This window comes from Hipposideros armiger, unplaced genomic scaffold (genome assembly GCF_001890085.2).
Source record: "Hipposideros armiger isolate ML-2016 unplaced genomic scaffold, ASM189008v1 scaffold_889, whole genome shotgun sequence".
NCBI classification, from domain to species: Eukaryota; Metazoa; Chordata; class Mammalia; order Chiroptera; family Hipposideridae; genus Hipposideros; species Hipposideros armiger.
Genome location: NW_017732239.1, coordinates 205,938 through 225,914, shown reverse-complemented (window position 1 = coordinate 225,914; position 19,977 = coordinate 205,938). Strand labels below are relative to the sequence as shown.

Here is a 19,977-nt window from a genome sequence, read left to right as displayed (position 1 = left end):
AAGCATTGGACTCTGACACCTTTAGACTGGCAACTAATTAGCTGTGTGACTGAGTAAGTTGCTTTTCCTCTCTCTCTCTCTCTCTCTCTCTCTCTCTCTCTCTCTCTCTCTCTCTCTCTATCTATATATATATAATTATATATATGTGTGTGTGTGACGTATATATACGAGGTCAGACAATTAAGTTTGCAAACTCGTCCTAGAAAAAGTGCTACCTACCTTATTGCTGAATGTCACTATGGTTACCTTTCAAGCACTCCCCTTGGGAAGCTGTACATGGATGCCAGCATCTAGTCCACACTTTAAAGCAATTTTGGAACTCTTTTTCTGAAATGGCCATCAGAGCTGTCATTGTATTACCCTTGATGTCCTGAATGTCATCAAAATGTCTTCCTTTCAATATTTCGTTTATCTTTGGTAAAGAAAGAAGTCATTGGGGGTCAGATCAGGTGAGTAGGGAGGGTGTTCCAATACAGTTATGTGTTTACTGGCTAACAGATAGTGCTGTGTGAGCTGGTACATTGTTGTGATGCAAGAGCCATGAATTGTTGGCAAAAGTTCAGATCGTGTAACTTTTTCATGCAGCCTTTTCAGCACTTCCAAATAGTAAACTTGGTTAACTCTTTGTCCAGTTGGTACAAATTCATAATGAATAATCCCTCTGATATAAAAAAAAAGGTTAGCAACATCGTTGCAACAAGTTTGTGAACTTCTTTGTCAGACCTCGTATAGTATATATGTATATACTATATATACATATATATAGCTATATATATAGTTACACCAGAGAATTCACACTTCTAATAGATTTTCAAACTGCTTCTCTCAGCTTGTCTCCAGACCAAAGTATCGCTTGCACAGTGTGTTATAGCTGACCAAGTGTTTTCACTTACATTCCATTTGATCATTACAACAAACTTATGAAATACCTAGAACAGGTATAATTAGCAGGATGATTTTACTGATGAGAAATATTTATCTCAGAGAAGTAAAAGGCTGTGAAGTTCCCATGGCTGTTAATTGAAAACAATCACTCAGGTCTCCTGATGACACATTTTTGGAGCTCTCCACAACACTACTCTAAAGATAGCCCATCGTTTCTAAGGATTCCACCTGCCTAAGGGTTCCACCTGCCGATTCAAGTTCACCAATATCTTTCTCCCACTTTGGAAGAAATGATGTAGACCATAAGGAATCTTAACTTTTGGTATAAGAGACCCTTACAACTGGGCTGATAAGCATGGGTGTGTATTTGTACAATAATAGGCTCTAGATTTAGACAAGGCAGGTGAGAGAGAATTCTGGTTCTGCTGTGAACTCTATTTAACTGTGTGTCTTTGGGGAAAATTGCCTGTTTTCTCTGACTCTCCATTTCTTACAGATGAACAAATTGTGAGCAAATAAATGTGATTTCCTGTTACGATGGTGCTTTTCCAGCAAACTCACATGACTTTTTAATATAACATATCTCATGCTATGGCATGAGAATCCTTGGCTTTAAGAAGTCAAGAATGTAACCTTCTAGGATATATAATGTTTGGGCTTCATGGTTTCCTGGAAATAATGACACTGATATAATTTTAATATTAAAAAGGTCATGATGAAACTGAAGTCTGAGAACGAGTGCTGGGAAGGACTGCACATCAGGACAGAAAGAGGCTGATTAAGCATATGCTCAAATTATGTTTGTACTCAGTCACATTGAGTTAACTGAGAAGATCTACCCAACTCTTTCTTCTCTATGAGTCTATGGAATAAAATTGTCATGGATTTCATAAACTTGAGGTGTACATTTCACAGTCTTGTACAGGCTATTTTTATTCTAACAGTTAGCACGTTATAATGACGTTGGCTATTTATATACTTGTCTTTCTCACCAGACAGAGACTAGGCAAGAATTGTGTCATTTGCATCTTTATATCTTTATGGCACAGGGCCTGTTAACATAGAAAACATATGAAAGTGACTCAGTAAATGTTTATTGAACTGTGTTTATTCTCATATAAAAAAGTATATAAATGTATATATTATATAAACATGCATAATTACATACCCACATATGTGTGTGTGTCTGTATGTCTTTGTCAATATCTAATCTACTATTGTGTAAACTTACACCTACTTATGTCATAGCATTTCCAAGGGGAAACAGTTACAGTTCTACTACTTAATCATATATATGTATTCTAATTAAATATTCTATGTGAATATATGAATCTGCAAAATTTCTGTAAGCATATTTAGCTGTAAATACAACTTTACGTTTAACCATTACATTTTTCTGAGCAGAAATTATTCAGCTCAGCAGTTTCAATTTGGATATAGTTCAGCATGCTTTAATTGAGTAACTCAGAAAACATTTATTCCCCAAAGAAAGGATTGTTTGAATATTATTGATGAAATTTTGTTGGTAAGCTTTTTTAAAATTATAATATTAGAGTGCATTCCATGAGAAAAAGTTTTCAGTGTGTGTATATGAACATTAGAATAAGTATTTACCTGAAATTTGAATTTTCTTGAAGGTGTGATGTTGTAATGAACAGGAGCCCAAGCATGATACCAACCCATATGCCATATGAAGATGGTATCTCTAAATGAAAGAAAATACCAATACTTTTCAGCAAGGATAATTAATGAGGCCATAAATAGCACATGATCATGGAGCTGAGGAAAGAATAAGTCACCTTGTCATATAAAATAATTACTCTATGCTCAGTTTAGGAAGGCCTCAAAGAGGCCACATTGACCCAATCATTCTTTCAATATTCCTAAGCATGATAGTGGTGAAGGGGACTTTTCACTGTATTTAAAAGAGGGGAATAAGTGAACAAAGAGGGTTTTTTGTTTTGTTTTGTTTTGTTTTGTTTTGTTTTGTTTTGTTTTTAACACTGGAAGGTAATAGTCAGATGTTTGGGTCTTTATTTCTCCCCCTGCCCAAACTGGTGGCAACTCAAATATCTTTTACCAGGGCAGCTTACCTTAAGAGCCCAAAGGACCAGGAGTCTAATGTCCGAGAGGGTTAGGAGCAGTAGCTAATTGGAGACTACACGCCCTGGCTGAAGGCTTGACACTACTTAAAAATAACAAGCTGGTCAAACAAAACACTTCAGTGGGACAGATTTGGGCAGGAAACAGCCTGTTTGTGCTCCTCACACTAACTAACCAAGCAGCTGATGCTGACTGAAGTGGAAAGAGAATAGAGTTGGGCATCAAACAGACTTAAGCTTGAATACCAGCTCCAGTATTTGGGCACAGTGGTCCTGATCAGGTTACTCAATTTCTCAGAACTTCTACCATCTCAGTGGTACGAGAAGGTAACATTATCTCCTCCAAAGGGCTGCTGTGAGCAATGATTTAAGGAAGTGTATAAAACCTTAGCTCATTGGCTGACACAGAGGAAGTGTTCAACAAACAATGGCTATTGCGGTAAGCTTTCCACAAAACGGGATAGCAGTGGATGAGAAAAAAACAACAGATTCAGTGGGGCACATTTACCCATCACAGTGGTATTTTCCAGGTTTGCTCTGACCAGGCTGCCACTAAACTGCCAGATGTTTATAAGTTTCCCACTGAGTGAATGCATTCTAAGTACATTTCTGTCTTTCTCTCATTCTGTATGTTTTTTTTTTCCTGACTATAAAACTGAGTTCTCATTTTTCTTAAAGAAAGTGGAAAATTTCCAACCATTTCAAAAAAAAAAAAATCACCTCTTTTCCCGTCAGCCAGAAGTAGGCACTGTTCACAATTTCACAATTCAGTGGTTTTTTTCTTTTTTCTTTTTTTAGTGCATACAAACGTGTCTGAATGCACTTACCATAACTGACAATGTGCTAAATATTTTGTATGCTACTTATTATGTTGAGCAGAAAGTGTTTTGTTTTGTTTTAAGCCCTGTAAAGTGGGTACTTTTTAGTCACTTTGTACCTTAAAATCTAGACTACACAATCTATTCAGTGGAAGGATGCCTAGGAAGTTGAGAGGGCTGTCTTTATAATTGTGGTCATGTTATTTAAAAATCTTAATGCAGTAATTTACGAGAAGGACTATAGAATCCATTTTTAGTTCTGTTAACTGTTTCCTTGTTTCTGTTTCTTTCTCAGCCCCCTAATTGCTGTCTCTGGGAGTTAAGCATTTACCAAAGATAAAAATTATTCATATGGGTTCTGGAGATCCAGTCTATAAATGGGGAAAGGTTCTTCACACAGCTTTCCTTCTGTCCCTTAGAGAAGGATTCCTAGGAGCTTTGTGAGAGGCGGAGGAGTAATTTTTTCCTTCTTTTGACACAGATAGAACTCAGGGTAATGGATCTAATTAGCATGTGTACTCTTCTCTTCACAGTAAGTCAGGCCTTGGGGTACAAAACTATTTTTTTAGCAGTAAAGTTTACTAAACCTAACTCTGTCCCATAATTTGTAATAAAACTACATTGCTAACATGTCTAAGTCTCAAAAACATAATATTGATTAAAAACTTAAAGAGTTGAAGGGCAATACAAATAAGGTAATGTTTTTATAAATCTTGAAAACATACTAAATGGTATAGTTTATTATTTTGGGTATACACCTATGTAGCATAAGTCTTCATCAACTTCAGGATAATGACTAATTATAGTGTGTGTGTGGAGGTGCTTTGATTGTCTATGCTACATTGTATTTCTTACTAAAAAAGAAACAAGTTCAAAGAAAATATGTCAAAAATGACATCTGCTAAATCTTAATTGTAGTCTATTATCAGTATTCCATGATTTTAAAAATACTTCCAAGAGTCCAAGATTTAGACTTTTCAAAAAATTAGACCAGCCTTTTTTCAGTGAGTGAAAAATCGGAGGGTGTGAGTGGTCATTGGTTGTTGGGGACAGGAATGAAATCAGAAGGAACACTGTGAGGTCATCCACAGCTCCTAAAACTAGATTAGTGAGTCTTTAAAATGGACTTTTACAAAATTCCTCTGGCAATGTATGTGGTAATGGGAGCAGGTATTATAGCATTACTCATGCTTAGTTTAATTCTGTCTTCTGGTGTGTGATTAATTCTAAGAGACTAATTCATTGTAATGTTAATTCGGGCTCCATTCCAATAGCACTTGAGATATAACAAGCATCGCCAAGGCACCAAAATGGCCTTTGTGACGGAAGAAACAATGTTCAGTGTCTGTAGCCCTTTGATCAAAGTGAGGAATAATAGGGATTTTATTTCATTTATATGATGTCAGCAATCTTTGTCCCTTTCTTATGCTTTGAATGACTATTTTCATCCTAATAATCTTTCCAGTACTTGGACCAAGGGTTATTTAAAATAAGAACTACTCAACAAATATTATTCAGGAAAAATTAGTCAGACCTCACACATAATGCTTTGGAATGTTTATTATACAATGACGTTGACAGTTTTATGCCTGTACAAACTTATGGTACATTCCATTGAGTAATCCCATATTGTAGAGAAAACAGACACACACACACACACACACACACACACACACTCTTTTACTATTATTTTTGCCCTGTTTAAAAAAATGAAAGTTAATTAAAAAAAAGGCAACCATATACTTAAGAGATATTTCAGAAGAGAAGGAAGATAAATAGAGCAATTTTATTTCAAGAACAAAAACCAAAACAGCATATATGGAAAAGTAATAGCCTAAAAAGTCAGAATGTTGAACAGATGAGTTTTATTGGAATTAGGTTAGATTTTAAGTGCTAATACCTTGCAATTTCATATGAAATACCAGAGTAAAATGATGGCAATTTTCTATCTAGTAATGATATTTCTAAAAAAATCTATAAATCTCTTAATTATTAAGGCTTTTGAATTTCTGTTACTGAATACCTTATGTGATTTGCTGAGTATTTAAATTGCATGATTTGTCCTGCAGTGTCTCATTTAATGTAGAAGGTTTTCTTTAAAAGATGAACATCATAAGCTGCTCAGTTGCATCACTGTCATTTGTCATATGAGCAAAAAATGTAGTTTGCAGATGTATCTTAGAATTATCCTGCGATGAGTCTCTTTTAGTGCATCAGTCCTCACAGCCTACTGTCTGCTGGGGTGGTCTCTAGATCAAATGTCAAAGCTTTCTTTTTTTAAGTGAACTGGAATATATTTATATGTAGCATTCATGGGGTTAAATTTCATTCTAGATAAACAAGAAATGAAAAAGGATTAAATTAAAAGAAACAGTGTCTTCTATTTGAAACAGTATCTTTTTTATTTAAAAACTATTACTTTTATTGCTATGAAAACAATGTGTACAAAGTTGTTTTGTGGTTCTCCACTTTTTCTGTCATCAAAGTATAAATTCGGAATTTGGGATAAAGGTTTCCCGGTTGTTAGGCAGGCTGCTGTTTAACAGGCATTATCTATAGTGATTAAATTTGACATAAACTGCCCCTCATCCAAAGGGAAGTGATGCACCGGTTATTTAAAATGGGCCTTTAATGAAATAAACTTCAGTGAAATGAACAAAACCACAAAGTGACAATGGAGAGCCTGAAACACACAGGTTGGGAGTTTGCGAATGTGTGTGTATGAGAGCATATACACGTATGTGCAAGTAAATGCACACATACACACACACACGCACTTATATGTGTTATTAAAGGGGTGAACTTGATGCTTAGTGTATTTGAAAGTATGATAAAGTGCAAGTAAATTATCTACCTAAATCTTTGATATGAATCTCATATTAAAAATGCAGTAGCATGCCCACGCCCTGTGCGTGTGGCCTCGAGGGAATGCCCTTGCTTCTGGCTGATTTTTCAGTTGATTTCCTGAACAGTGTATTCCAGGAGGTGGTCAGGGAAGTCACCTTGCCTAAGCGAGCACAGCTGCTTGCATGCTGTCATAGTCCTTCAGCTTAATTCTATGTCCCCTCGTCCTCCAGGTTTTCCAGGCCACATTTTTGTGTATGAAGGCAGACATAAGAACTCGATGCCCTCCATGCTATATTCGTTTGGGACTCCCTCTGGGAAGACTTCTTTCCTTCGTTCGTTTAGAGGATTCTTTCTTTCCCTCATTCTGCCAGGTCAGGCAGGCGGGACATTTGTACCTTTATTGCAGCACTTGTTACACACTTGTGTTATTAAGCAATCTTGAGATCAGAATTAAGTTTTAGCCATTCTTTTGCTGTCATTGTATAGCACAGTGATTAAAACATAGTTTTCAATGTGTTTACTGGTTTTTACTTAAATTGAATAATTAGCCATAAAAGAGGTGAGTGAGAAAAGGAGGGAAGATAGTCAGACAAGAGGGAGTTATGTGGTCCAGTAAGTTAGGATATTTGTCTTCAGAACTATCTACTTTTGCATCCTTTACCTTGGGTCCCGTTGGCATTCAAAAAGGCTTATTAATAATTTGCAATATGACATTTCGTACTTTTAGGAGCCAAATGTAACTAAGCCATGCTCACAGTTGGAGGCTGTTAGCATTTTCATATACAAGTTCATTCATTCATGCATTAATTTTTTTACTAAATATTATTGAGGACTCTCCTGTGCCAGGCACTAAGTGATACCAAGCTGAACAAGATGATGCTTGCCTTCAAGGAGCTAATGGTGTCCTGGAGTGGTGGGAAATGCTAACATGAAAAAGAAAAAGTCACGGGATGCTCTACAAACACAAAGGAAGGGTATTATAGAGAGGAACCTATCAGTCAGAGCAAAATCATGTGCAAAGGCATGGAAACGAAAGAAAATAACCATGTTTGGAAAACTGGTGTGACTGCAACCTAGGGTACAATTAAGAAGAGGGAGGCCAAGTCCAGATCATAAAGATCCTTCTGTACTAATTAAAGAGTTGTGCCTTTATCTACAGGTAGTGGAAGCCACTGAAAAGAGTGTAAGCAGTGGCATGACAAGGCCAAATTTGTGTTTTAAATAGATCCCCCTGGTTACGCCATGGATGATGGATTGGAGGAAGCAAGTCTGGAGTCAGGAGACCAGTTATAGGGCCATTAACAAATCCAGAAGAAAAACGATGAGAGGCTGACCTAAGTCAGTGCCAGTGAGGATAAAGAGATGTGGTGGGGAGAAAGGAAAGTGGGGCGAGCGGTGGGTCTAGGCACCGTTCAAGGGACAGGAGCAGCACAGCCTGCCTGAATGTAAAACATGAAGGCAAGGAATAGTCAAGACGACTCCTGTGGCTTGGATGAATGGGTAGGTGGCGGTGGTGCCATTTATTGATACAAGAAACGTAGGAAGAAAGCCAGATGGTGTTGATGAAAGACAAGGACTATATTTTGGACAGAATGGTGCCTGGGGATTAAGGGAATCAGAAATTCTAGCTCCTTATCTTAAAACAGATGGGCCTGCTCTAGAGACTGGAGGCAGGGCTTTTCTACCGGGTCTGTATATCATTGTTTCCTAACTGCCAATAAGGATATGCATTATGTATTTTATAGACATAGATATATACATTCATATTTTGCTTTTCTATGATAAATAAAAATGAAACTCTTGCAGACTCCTTCCTATACTTTATTGTGTAAAGGAAGTTTTCAGTCAAGTAATTGGAGAGTGTCAAGAGAGACATTATAAATAGCCTAATCCAGCCCTTCACTTCATAGATGAAGATCTGAAACCTAAATTGTTTAAGTGACTTTCCCAAGTTCATGGAGTCCATCAGCAGTATTACCTAGATTAGACTCCAGATAACCCGACTCCTGGCAGGGTATGCTTTTTATATACCATCTGCCTTTAAAAAACACACAGGGAAGAATTAAGCAGACGCTTAGAAGGATTTTTAAAGTTTCATGACTCTGACTCTATCTGGGTTGAGAAGGTGGGTGTACAAGAGAGGTGCCAGGCTAATAAAATGTGCTTTGGCACAGGAAACATCTCTTTTGTTTATATGAAGAAAGTCTGACTTTCTTGGGTCCTGGCACAAATATGGGACACTATATGGCAACTTTCAGAAGCCACAAATATGTGGTCTTAAAAGAATCGTAGCAAAGGAAAATGATTGTAGAAGAATTTGTTCATATAGGATTTTCTGGTATGCCCTTGATAGCTTGGCTTGCCCTTCTGCCTCAGTGGTGGTGTTGCTACTTCTCCATTGGAGGTGGTGTAATAAATGTTCCCTCGCACTATTAATGTCCGTAGCTGAGAGTTTCTCCCTATCAGACAGAGATAAGAATATTTACAGGAAAGAATGTAGTCAGAGGTAAATTCCATTAGCGTATTCATTCACCATGTGTATTGAAATGACCCATTTATATAATACGTTGTCTGTTTTCTGTTAAGACAACTCTTTGTACATGTAATATCTGTCACCAGGCTTAGGATGCGTTTATCACATATTTGCTAGGACTAGATTGAACTGATGCAGGGTTAATACGCCTGAACTAATTTTAGAATCTGTTCCTGGTTTGTGGCCACTTTGTGGGGTGCTGTGTGGAAAGAATAAAATCCGGGATGTTGAGGTTCAGTGACTGAGGAGCACCAGGTGGGCCTCAGAGATGGCAAGTGAGGAACCAGGGTCCACACCCCAAAACTGATGGTGATGACTTGGTATTGGAAAGAGGAGCCATCAGAAGTAAAGCAAGTACCAAGAAGCCTGGAATTGGGAAAGAAATGTGAAGTGGGCCAAATCTACTACCGTCATGTTGTTGTCTCAGCCTGCCGATGTAAGCCTGAGTTCACACTGAGTGGCCATAGCCTGGCATCTGAAGTTAATTAGTTTTTTTCACCTTGCCTTCTATAACCTTTCTGAGCCTCAGTCACCATGTCTATAAAACGAGATCCTTGGAGCTCATAATATTTAATGTCTCATCTAGCTTGCTTATTCTAATGGTTTTCTTTCTTCTATAAATAGTAAGTGTTCCTTCAGATACCAAAATGAGAAATGGGACTCATGTCACACGTATCAGCACAGAAACTATTTTAAATGTCAGCAAAATAGATCGGTTGCCTAAAGAGACAATTATACTTCTCCAGTTGGTAGAAGGAGCAGTACACTAGGGGAACCTAATAATAGAAATTCCTGAAAATAACATATTTGGCCTCAGCCATTTTTTTTATAAAACCATAAACCTAGTTTTTCAATATTGCCCCTGATTTATGAAACAATGATATTAGATCAAACCATCAACATTTAAGGCATTTTTTGCATTGTTTTACCTTTTATTGCCTTTCCATATTTACCCTTTTACTTTATTTCATGGCTGTTTTGCCATAACTGAGTAATACCATATGCACCAACATTCAATGAGAGTCCACTTAATCTACAACATATTTTAAGTGAACGATGCCTTTGTCAATTTTTATAGGGCTTACAATGCTATTTTCTTAAGAATTTTTTTTACATGCAGAAATTCTATTCTTTGTGCTTTAAGATATGCTGTCATTTAAGAGATCCCTTGAAGCGATCTCTTGAAGTGAAATGATAGAGAATTCATTTCACATGCAAGGTATGTCATAATCTCACACAGATTTTGGTTCTCATGAACATGAAGCAGCAGAAATTTTGAAGGCTCAGTAACAGAGCTCTCCCCAAACCCTCTCTCATAATAGAAAGTGATAGCATTAATTCTTTATTAGGCATTGGTCAAAAGACATGGGCAAGGAATTCATGAGTGAACTACAAATGACTGATATTCTTGACTTGTTAAAAAATATATATTTTTTCTATTTAATAATGCTGTTTGTAATATAGTTGACTGCATATTGGCTTTCTCATCACCTATAACATTTCCCAGGATATGATAGCCATCAATCAGTATGAAAATGATTAAATAAAACACTGAGAAATTAGATACCTTTAAACAACTTTTACATCATCAGTTCTTTAGCCTTTGTTTTATATATTCCCTGCATGAATGCTGTGTGTTACCAGGACTTGTCTGTGACATTGGTGGTAGTGTTATTGTATTTGATGGGTGACTGTCCTTTAGGAATGGAATACTACCTGTGGGGCCATCTAGCCACTTTCCATATCAGCTTTTCTGCTGACTTACTGTGTGATCATAGACAATGTACTTAACTTCCCTGAGCCTGTTTCCTTATGAAGCACTTATTAATACAGTGCCTGGGTTATTATAAGTAGCCAATGAGCTACATATTTGCAATACTGGTATGTACCTAGCCTTAGTAGACTCTCAGTGTGTTGTTGTTGCTGTTATTATTCCATTGGTTATATTTTACAATAGTTTATAGAAATAGAATAGACAGAAGTAAACAAAAATGTTATAAACTACCTACGAAGAAAAAAAGGTAGGAATCAATGAGGATTTTTAATGATCCATTGTATTAAAAGTGCTGGCGAAGGAAACTTTCTACACACCGGGCCCTAGAACCTTTTACCTCACCTCAAATCAACTTAGCCGCCAACATGGTGAAGCAAAGTGAAGTAATCTCTTTCTAATGATGCCTGTTTTTCTCACAGGAATAAGTAAATGAATTCTCAGTGAGCTAGCTAAAAATGAAATTAACCAGTCCATCAACCAGCCAACCAATCCCACCACGGAGTAGTTCCCACAACTCTGAGGCTAGTGGAAAATCAGAAGATAAGATTTGAGTCCTTCCTTTCATCTCTATCAAGTCATCTACTGTCTCTGATCATCCATTTCTTAAACCATAAAATGCAGTCAGTACACCCCTTGTAGGTTGGTGTAAGAATCAAGTCAATGTGTATGAAAGCTCTTTGTAAACACTAAATTAGTTTAGAAATGTAACATTATTTCCTCACTTGAAAACCGTCATTTATTGTTCATTATCTCATTTCAAATCACATCCTCCATCCTCTTGATAGTATTTTGGCTAATACTAATAAAACTCTGGAGTCAGACACTGAGAGTGGCAGTATAGTCAAATAATTGTATGATTCAGATTGGGAATGTCCTACTTTATAACCCATCAGCTCTTGTGCTCAGCAACTTCTAAGCTTAAAATTCACATCTTAGATGTTTATAAAATATTGAACCTTGAAGTAGCCATCATAGTCTGTATACATATTTTTAAAACCAGTAGGGAATATGTGAAGACATTCAAATGTGTTATAGAACTTTCCTGAGCCTGGCTGATGGGGCACAGCAAGATGGATTTTGTAGCTACACATCTACGGAGGAATGTTTAGAGATAAGATGAAAGTAGTCCTGCTTATTAATCACACATTGTCTATTTGACTTCTGCCTCCCTCCTCAGCCTTTAAATCAACTACATCTGGTTTTTGCTACTTAAATGTGCCATTACCTTTTGCATTAAAAAGCAGTTACTCCTAAAGAAAGCAGCCCCATTTGATTAAAAAATAATTAGAGTTGTATTTATGTTACTCGTCATGGCAGCCCAAATAAGAATTTTAGTAGGTTGGAGACCTACTTTATTTCTGCAACAGGGTCAGCAGAATTGGAGGATGTTTGTGATGAATGCCAGCATAAAGCAGGTATTTCGCTTTGCTGGTGTTAACTTTTATAGTTCAAAAAGCCCAATAGTACAGGATGGATGGATGGATAGATAGATAGATAGATAGATAGATAGATAGATAGATAGATAGATAGATAGATAGATAGATACAATAGATAGATAGAATCTAACATAGATAGGATCACAAAGCAGTTGAACTTTGATGTAGTCATCCTATGCAGAAGTTTTCTCCTCTGTGGAGACTGGGGCGCATGATTATTATTACACCCAGACCAAGTCAATCTCTGAGAACTGACTCCTACTAACCCACTGCATAAGAAATTGATGTATAATTATCAAGCGGATTGTATTGGAGCTCTCTGATTAGTGAATTCTTTTTTCAGGAGAGAAATTTACATAGGGAATCAAGTTGTTATTTGAAATTTCTTGGTAAGCAGGGAATCTGACATAGCAGAATAAATTTGATGGCCTAAATTACTGGCACTCCAGGAAATTGTCATTTTGTGAACAGTGTAAGAAAGTTGCACCAGAATGTAAATTAAATCAGGAAAGCATCACTTTCTTCATTGAGGAAGTCTTGCTACAATACATGTATGTATATGTATATGTAGATATGTTGTATAAGTTCAATAAACAGTGAGCTTAGCAACACCAGTTTGCATTCTGCCATTCATCTCATAGTAGACTGTTCACAAACATTTTTCATACAGGCAGTTATTCCATGGACCACACCTCGAGAAGCACTCATCTTTGCCTGAATCTGAATTACAGTGAGAAGCTTTTGAAAATATATATAGTTTCCTAGTGAGATACCCTTGCAAATTCTGATTCAGAATTCTCATGTGTTGTACCTCCATCTGCACTTTTGATATGTTCCCCATGTAATTTTTTAATGAACATAAAAGGTTTATAATGAAATGCATAAAGTAATTAAGTAGTGTAAGCTAAGTAGGTTAGAGGTTAAGAACATGGGTTGGGGGCCGGCTGAGTTGCACCTTGGTTAGGAGTTGGCTTGGGACACCAGCTCTGAGCAGCAGGGCCCCAGTTCGGTTCCCACATGAGGGCCAGTGATGCTGCGCCCTCTACAGCTAAGATGGTGAACAACAGCTCGACCTGGAGCTGGGCTGCCGTGAGTTGCCAGAGATGATGTAGGCTGCAGTGGAGCTGGCTGGCAGCAGGCGTGAGCTTTAGTGAGCTGCTGTGAGCCACTGTGAGCCACTATGAGTGGCTGTCCAATGGCTGGTGAGTGACTGCCTCACCTAGAAAGAGCACAATGATAATGCTAACATGGGCCAGTGAAGCGACGTCCTCCACAACTAGACTGAAGAACAAAAGGACAGCAACTTGTCTATTTTCCTCTCCCAATTCCCCAATTAAAAAAATGTCTTTTAAAAAAAAAGAACATGGATTGGCACTGCAATTTAAGTTCTTGTTTCTTTTTGGGTAAGTTGTGAATTTCCCAAGCTTGAATAGTCTCACCTATAAAACAGCTGTAAGACATACCACATAAAATTGTGAGGTTAAGTGCCATTATATATAAAACAAAACAAAAAACAACACTTAACTCAGTACCTGCCACATAGTAGACAATTGACAGATGTCAGCTATAAATGATAGTTATTATCTCCATGATGGAAACATACATGCCATTTTTGAGAGTATGCATGTTCACATACAGCCCCCAATTCCCTGGACAAGCAAAACATACGTACTGATAATGTTTGCCTCTGAGGCTTTCTTTGATAAGACATCCATCAAAAGTATTAATCAAGACTCTTTTGGTTGTGTTAGAAACCTAAATCAATATGTTTGAAGAAAAAAATAGTGGGCTGCTCAAGGGGAGATTATTAGATCACACACTTTACAACTGAATGCCTAAGGGTGGATCTGGCTAAAAATATGACTGGATCAAGGCACTTTAAAGATATCCTTCTATCTATATCATCTATCTAGCTATCTATCTGTCTGTATGTCTGTCTATCTATCTATCTATCTATTGGGTTGTCGGAAAAATCATGACACATTTTTGCAATGAAAAACATAGAAAAATACATCATAACTTTTCCAACAACCCAATATCTATCTATCTATCTATCTATCTATCTATCTATCTATCTATCTATCTATCTATCTATCTATCTGAGCTGGCCTCATTCTTAGGCTCGCTCTGGTTTTGTGATGCAGTGTCAGGCATATATGCTACCAGCCTACTAGCCACAGAGGAAAAAGAAGTTCTTTTGTGAAATAGTTCAACAAAATCCAGAACTGAGACTTGGTGGCCTTGCTTGCAATATCTTTCTCTTCTTGAACTATTCGCTCTCTCTAAGTAAGGGCAGAACATTCTGGTTTTCAGGCTCAAATATGTACCCCCTTCTGAATCTAGGGTCAGACAACTTCACCTGACTCATGTGTTCTAAAAGAGGAAAAGATAATCTCCCAAAAGAAAGTTAAGGGATGTGATTAGGAAAGGGGGGAACATATGATACAGAATCTATACTAACAGGTGCTTGATACTCTGACCCACCCTCCTTTACCCTTCTGTTGTTGTTTAAATGTGTTCATTCAATTGGAAAAAGGCCAACATTTGGTTTAGAGACCTTACATTTGAAGACAATTTCCAGGTATTTATTCTAATCTACTTTGTATTTGTTTTATAACAAATTTTTATAGGTTCAACTGTTGCCCCTACTTCTAATTTGGGAATAAAGGATGAAGGAAAGTTACCTTATATTGAACAAGAACAAAGTCAGAATTTATTAATAGTATGATTTTGGCTCATTTTCTTTCGCTCAGGCCAGATTCATGTTTGATATATAGAAAGAAACAAGAAATGGGTTTAGAAAGCCAACTGCCAAAATTTCACCAAGGGGAGTTTAGTGTTAGACTGTATTTGTTACATGACAATAATGTTACTATGGATTAGAAAATAATGGATGGATTACGGTTCACTAAAATAGTAGAGATCACATAGCTGTTAATGATTTGAAGCTCAGCTTGTGAAGCACGACTTGGCAGAGGTATCAAGTGGTTAAGAGTGTTGGTATGAAAGTTAAGGACTTCAGCACTCACATCCAAGTCTGGCTGTTTCTGTGGTGTGTGGCCTTGGACCTGCCTTCTCTGGGCTGCAGTTTCCCCATATGTGTAATTGGATAATAAAATGTAGTCACCCTGCAGTGGTGGGGGAGGATTAAATGCACTAGCAGGGAAGTGCAGGCTTCTCTGTTACTTATCAGGCCGTGCATGTGGCTGAGCTCTCTTCTCCCAGATGCCTAACACACTCCCTCGGAGTAAGTCACTGCATAATTCTTCTTGGCCCCTGTGGCATACCATTTATTTTATAACCATAGTATTCTCTAAGATGGCACTATAAATAGGACTAAATGCCACCCAAGGCGAGAAGGGCAAATGCTGCTCTTTGGGCAGTTCTTTCATTGTCTTTTTTTTTTTTTGAGTGTACAAAGGAGCAGTGAGAGTGGCTTTAGCCAGCTCTGAAGCTCTGCAGCTCATTTCAGATGCTGTTGCCAATACTTTAATTGTCCCTTAAAGGCTTGTGTTTGGGGCACCTGCCCTTCCCTGGGCCCCATTCCCCTAACTCAGCATGGTCTTCATTTTTCATTACAGCAACTGGATGCAGGAGGCTGAATTTTTCTGAGATGAGTGAGTGGTCGCTATGGTGTAATGGAAAGACCAGAGCACCGAGATTTTGATTTAAATTGTCACTCTCACTCTGCTGCGTTCTTGTTGGGTGACCTTGGGCTTGTCATTGACCTTCCCTGATTCTGTTTCCTCAGCTATAAAATTAAAGGAACAGTGAGGCCATCTGTGCCTGACTCACATCTTTGCAGTGAGGATTAAATGCAATGATGTCAAAAGCGAGAAAGCAGCATTATCCAAGTACAAACTTTTATTCTGATTGCGATGAGTGCATACATGTATCAGTGCATTAGCAGTTTGTTAGCAACTGGATTCCTGTGTGCTCTGCGCCCATTTTCCCAAGTCCCCGAGAGGCAGAGAGGATCCCGCCAGATGGCTGATTGGCCAGCTGGGTCTCGTTTTGTCATTGTAAATATGTATTACATGCTCCAACTGAGAGGCTTTGTTTACAGTGTGGTATGTTTTCTCCTTTATCTCTTGCAGATTGAGAATTACATTGTGGAAAACATGAAGTCGGAGATGGCCCAGATACAGCAGAACGCAGTTCAGAACCACACTGCCACGATGCTCGAGATAGGAACCAACCTCCTTTCTCAGACGGCAGAGCAGACCCGAAAGCTGACAGATGTGGAGACTCAGGTACGCCCCCAGGCCAGAGTCGACAGACTTAACCGGGAAGGCTTTTGTGTTTTTCCTTTAGCTTACTCCATAAACACAGAGCACATTTCAGCACTGGGATTAGGGAAACATATGCACTTCTCTTTACTGGCAATAACAATGACTACCTGACATGCTGTGCATTTTTTTTTATTAAATGAGGGTTGGTATATTTAGCTTTGTATGTATTTATGAAAAGAGGACTGGCAAAGGAATTAATCACCATTTAAATTCAAATAAATACTGCAGCTACCAACTATGATATGATATGTGTGTCAAACAAAATAATCATTTGGGTCTATTTGGTGCCTTTGATGTACATTATTGACCTGTCCTGTTTTGTTTCTGGTAGTATTCTCTAGCCATAATGGCACCTGTGGAGGTTTTGTGCATTCAGTGGATTAGAAGGAAAACCCCAAATGAACTAATCAGGAATGTATTCTTTTTTTTTATTCACATGATTTTATAATGTGGAGTCAATTAATACTCTTTCTGCATACATACACATACACACACACACACACATGCATACATACATATATATATCCCTACCATGGACAGCATTTATGTACAATCATATTTATGTACAAATCAGCAAAATGCCCTTTAGTCATCACTGTCACAAACCTACCATTACAGTTTAGTGAACATATCATTTTTTGATGACTAGAAGATGATCTCTTCATATGCTTTTGAACCATGAAAATAGTTATTTCAGTTACCATTCTAAAACCCAGTGTAGTTGATTTGTGGAATCAAAGCTGAAATACTACTATTGAAAGATAAACTGAGGCACGTTAAAATGTTCAAGAGTTTATTTGCATAAACATCAGTTGGAATCAGGCAGTGCCTAACTCAGAGTGGCTAGGACCATTCTACTGCAGGAGCTAAGAGAAAGGATTCAATAGAAAAGATGCAGGAAGCAAGCAAAGCCATTATTTGATTGGCTGTAGCTTACGTATTTGCAGTATTTGGGAAAGCCTTGTTGGCTGCTTGTGCTTGGTTTTTCTTAAGTTTCACTTTCTTGCATTTACGTGTGTTAACCCTGGCTTAGGTTTTGGTTTCCTTACATAGGCTACCCAGCATTAGAACTGCCTCAGTCTAATGGCTTTCTTTAAAATATGAATTTAAAAATAAGATCCACCCTTATTTCTATTTTATTTCATTCGCGTTAATGCCATTACAGATCATATGTTGATATTTGAAGAGAAATAGTGATAATAAGTTATGTGGATAGAGCATTCTGTGTTTCACAAACCACTTTCCCATGTATAAATGATGTTTAGAAAAACCATTTAGAGCTGGCAGGAGGTCAGAAAGTCTGAGTGATTTTCTCACGTGGTATAGCTAGTGAATTAAATCTGGTCCTCAAACTGAGGGACACTCATTTCTTTCCCTTTCTGTCCCTCTTGATTAGTAATACTAATAATTATCTAATTGAATGAGAATATAAATGTGGATTGCATTGAAGCAATAAATCCCATAGGCTTTGGAAAATATTTTTTGATATTTTGATGATAGCACACTGTCATCAGATAACCATGGGGGATGGGGAAAAGAAACTGCATAGTTTAACTAAAATTTATGAGACGTTATGTGATCATTTATCATCACAGTAAGCAAACTTGGTGATATATGAACATTGACTTCTTGTGGTATAAATAATGTGAGTGTATTTTCTCTTATTTTTATTAGAACAGAATGCTCACTATCTCCCACAAAACATTCTATATATTAAAAAACTGAAATACACAATTAATATTACCCTACTTGATTGAATGTGTGAAATTTTTATGCATGTCTGTTATAATAAGTTTTATGACATACATGGCCGAGTTCTGTTTTGATATTTTCATTCCAGGAAACTTCTTGATTCACTTTTATTCTCTTTCCACTTAGGAATTGGAGTTGGCGGGGGAAACAAACCCCGTTGTCAGCATATTAATCACTGTTAGGACACATCCTATGTCAGATTTTAAGAGATAACTTGTTCCGCATCCTTAAGGCTAGAACACAAGTGCTTTGTGGAAAATTGTACAGGAAATTCATAGGAAAAAAATCTCTACTTCCTGTTTGGAGCAGCTAAAACTAAGCTATCAGTAAAGGTCAATGAAAGCTTATGAGATGCACCAAGAAGAATTTTAAGATAGCTAGAACCTCAAAAACATCTCGAAAATCACAGATTGTCAGAACTTGCAAGGAGAGGGAGGCTTCAAATTCTTCTCGTGTGGCTGAGTCCCCATGTGGTGCTAACCAGAACCTTTGCAGCAGGACGTGCTTTTTTCTTCGGCGTCATTATCCACGTGCACTCAAGTCCTGATGCAGGCCAAGTAGACAAAATGAATCCTGACTTATTCCTTGATCTCACTATTATTTTATGATGAGCATTTATAAACCAGTATGTCCGTTTGTGCTATGCAAGTGTGCTCCCAGAGTTTTGCTCCTATATTCATCCTACTTTGTTTCACGCTTGGCAAGTGCCGCTTTTCCTAAACTGACTTCAGGTCCTCAGTTATTTTAGGAACGAATGCCAGTGGTTTTGCAATGTATTTTAGTGCCCTGGCTTTCACATGGTGATGTGATAAAGATAAGTAACTTATTGCTTTCCAGTCCTCTGCTGACCTTCTAGGTTTGAGCTTGACAAAAGGTGTTAGAGCCATGGTTTTACTGCGATGCCATTTAAAAACACTCTTGTGCTCAATAAGCATCATGATCAGAATAGAGACAGATAATGAGCACATGGAAGTAACACTGCCGGCCATGGTGGTGGGAAGCAGGGGCCAACACCATGCCTGATTCTTCCTCCTTAGTCTAGCTTGCCGTGTTTTCCCACTCTCTTATGGGTTAGCACCAGTATCTCCTTTCCTTCCAGTTCCCCTTTCCCAGTGCACAATATGAAGGGTTTCGTTTCAAACATGGTGCACGTCCCTTCCTGTAGTGAGCATCTATTTCTGATTTCTTCCTCAGGACAGTTGTGATTAGAAGCACACTTACAACCACATTAAAATGCACCTCTAATTATCGGCATTCAGCAGTGTTCTAAGCAATTTTACATATACTAGCTATTTTTAATTCTATGTTTATGTGTTTAATTATATGTTTAATTCTATGAGGTGGGTACGATTGCCATCTCTTGCTTAAAGACATGGACACTGAAGCCCAGAGAGGTGAAGCAACCTGCCCCAGAAGGAAGAACTAGTAAATGTGAGAGCAAAGATTTGAACCCAGGCAGGCTGGTATCAGAGCCTACAGGCTTTAACAGCTCTCCATCTATGCTGCAGCCTCTCTTGTGATCCCTTTCTCTCGCTGAG

The 19,977-nt window shown here is 37.7% G+C and overlaps 1 protein-coding gene across 3 annotated transcripts in view; it reads left to right on the top strand.

The window, feature by feature from the left end:
- The window catches only part of ANGPT1 (angiopoietin 1), a 254,882-nt gene that overhangs the window by 123,102 nt on the left and 111,803 nt on the right, over nt 1–19,977 (top strand). For 2 of the 3 annotated variants that reach the window (XM_019630086.1, XM_019630087.1), the window contains exon 2: nt 16,493–16,648. In XM_019630086.1, coding sequence (XP_019485631.1) covers nt 16,493–16,648 — 156 coding nt within the window. Of the gene's footprint in view, nt 1–15,623; nt 15,643–16,492; nt 16,649–19,977 lie in introns of those variants that run through there. The other variant, XM_019630088.1, reaches the window with a different exon arrangement.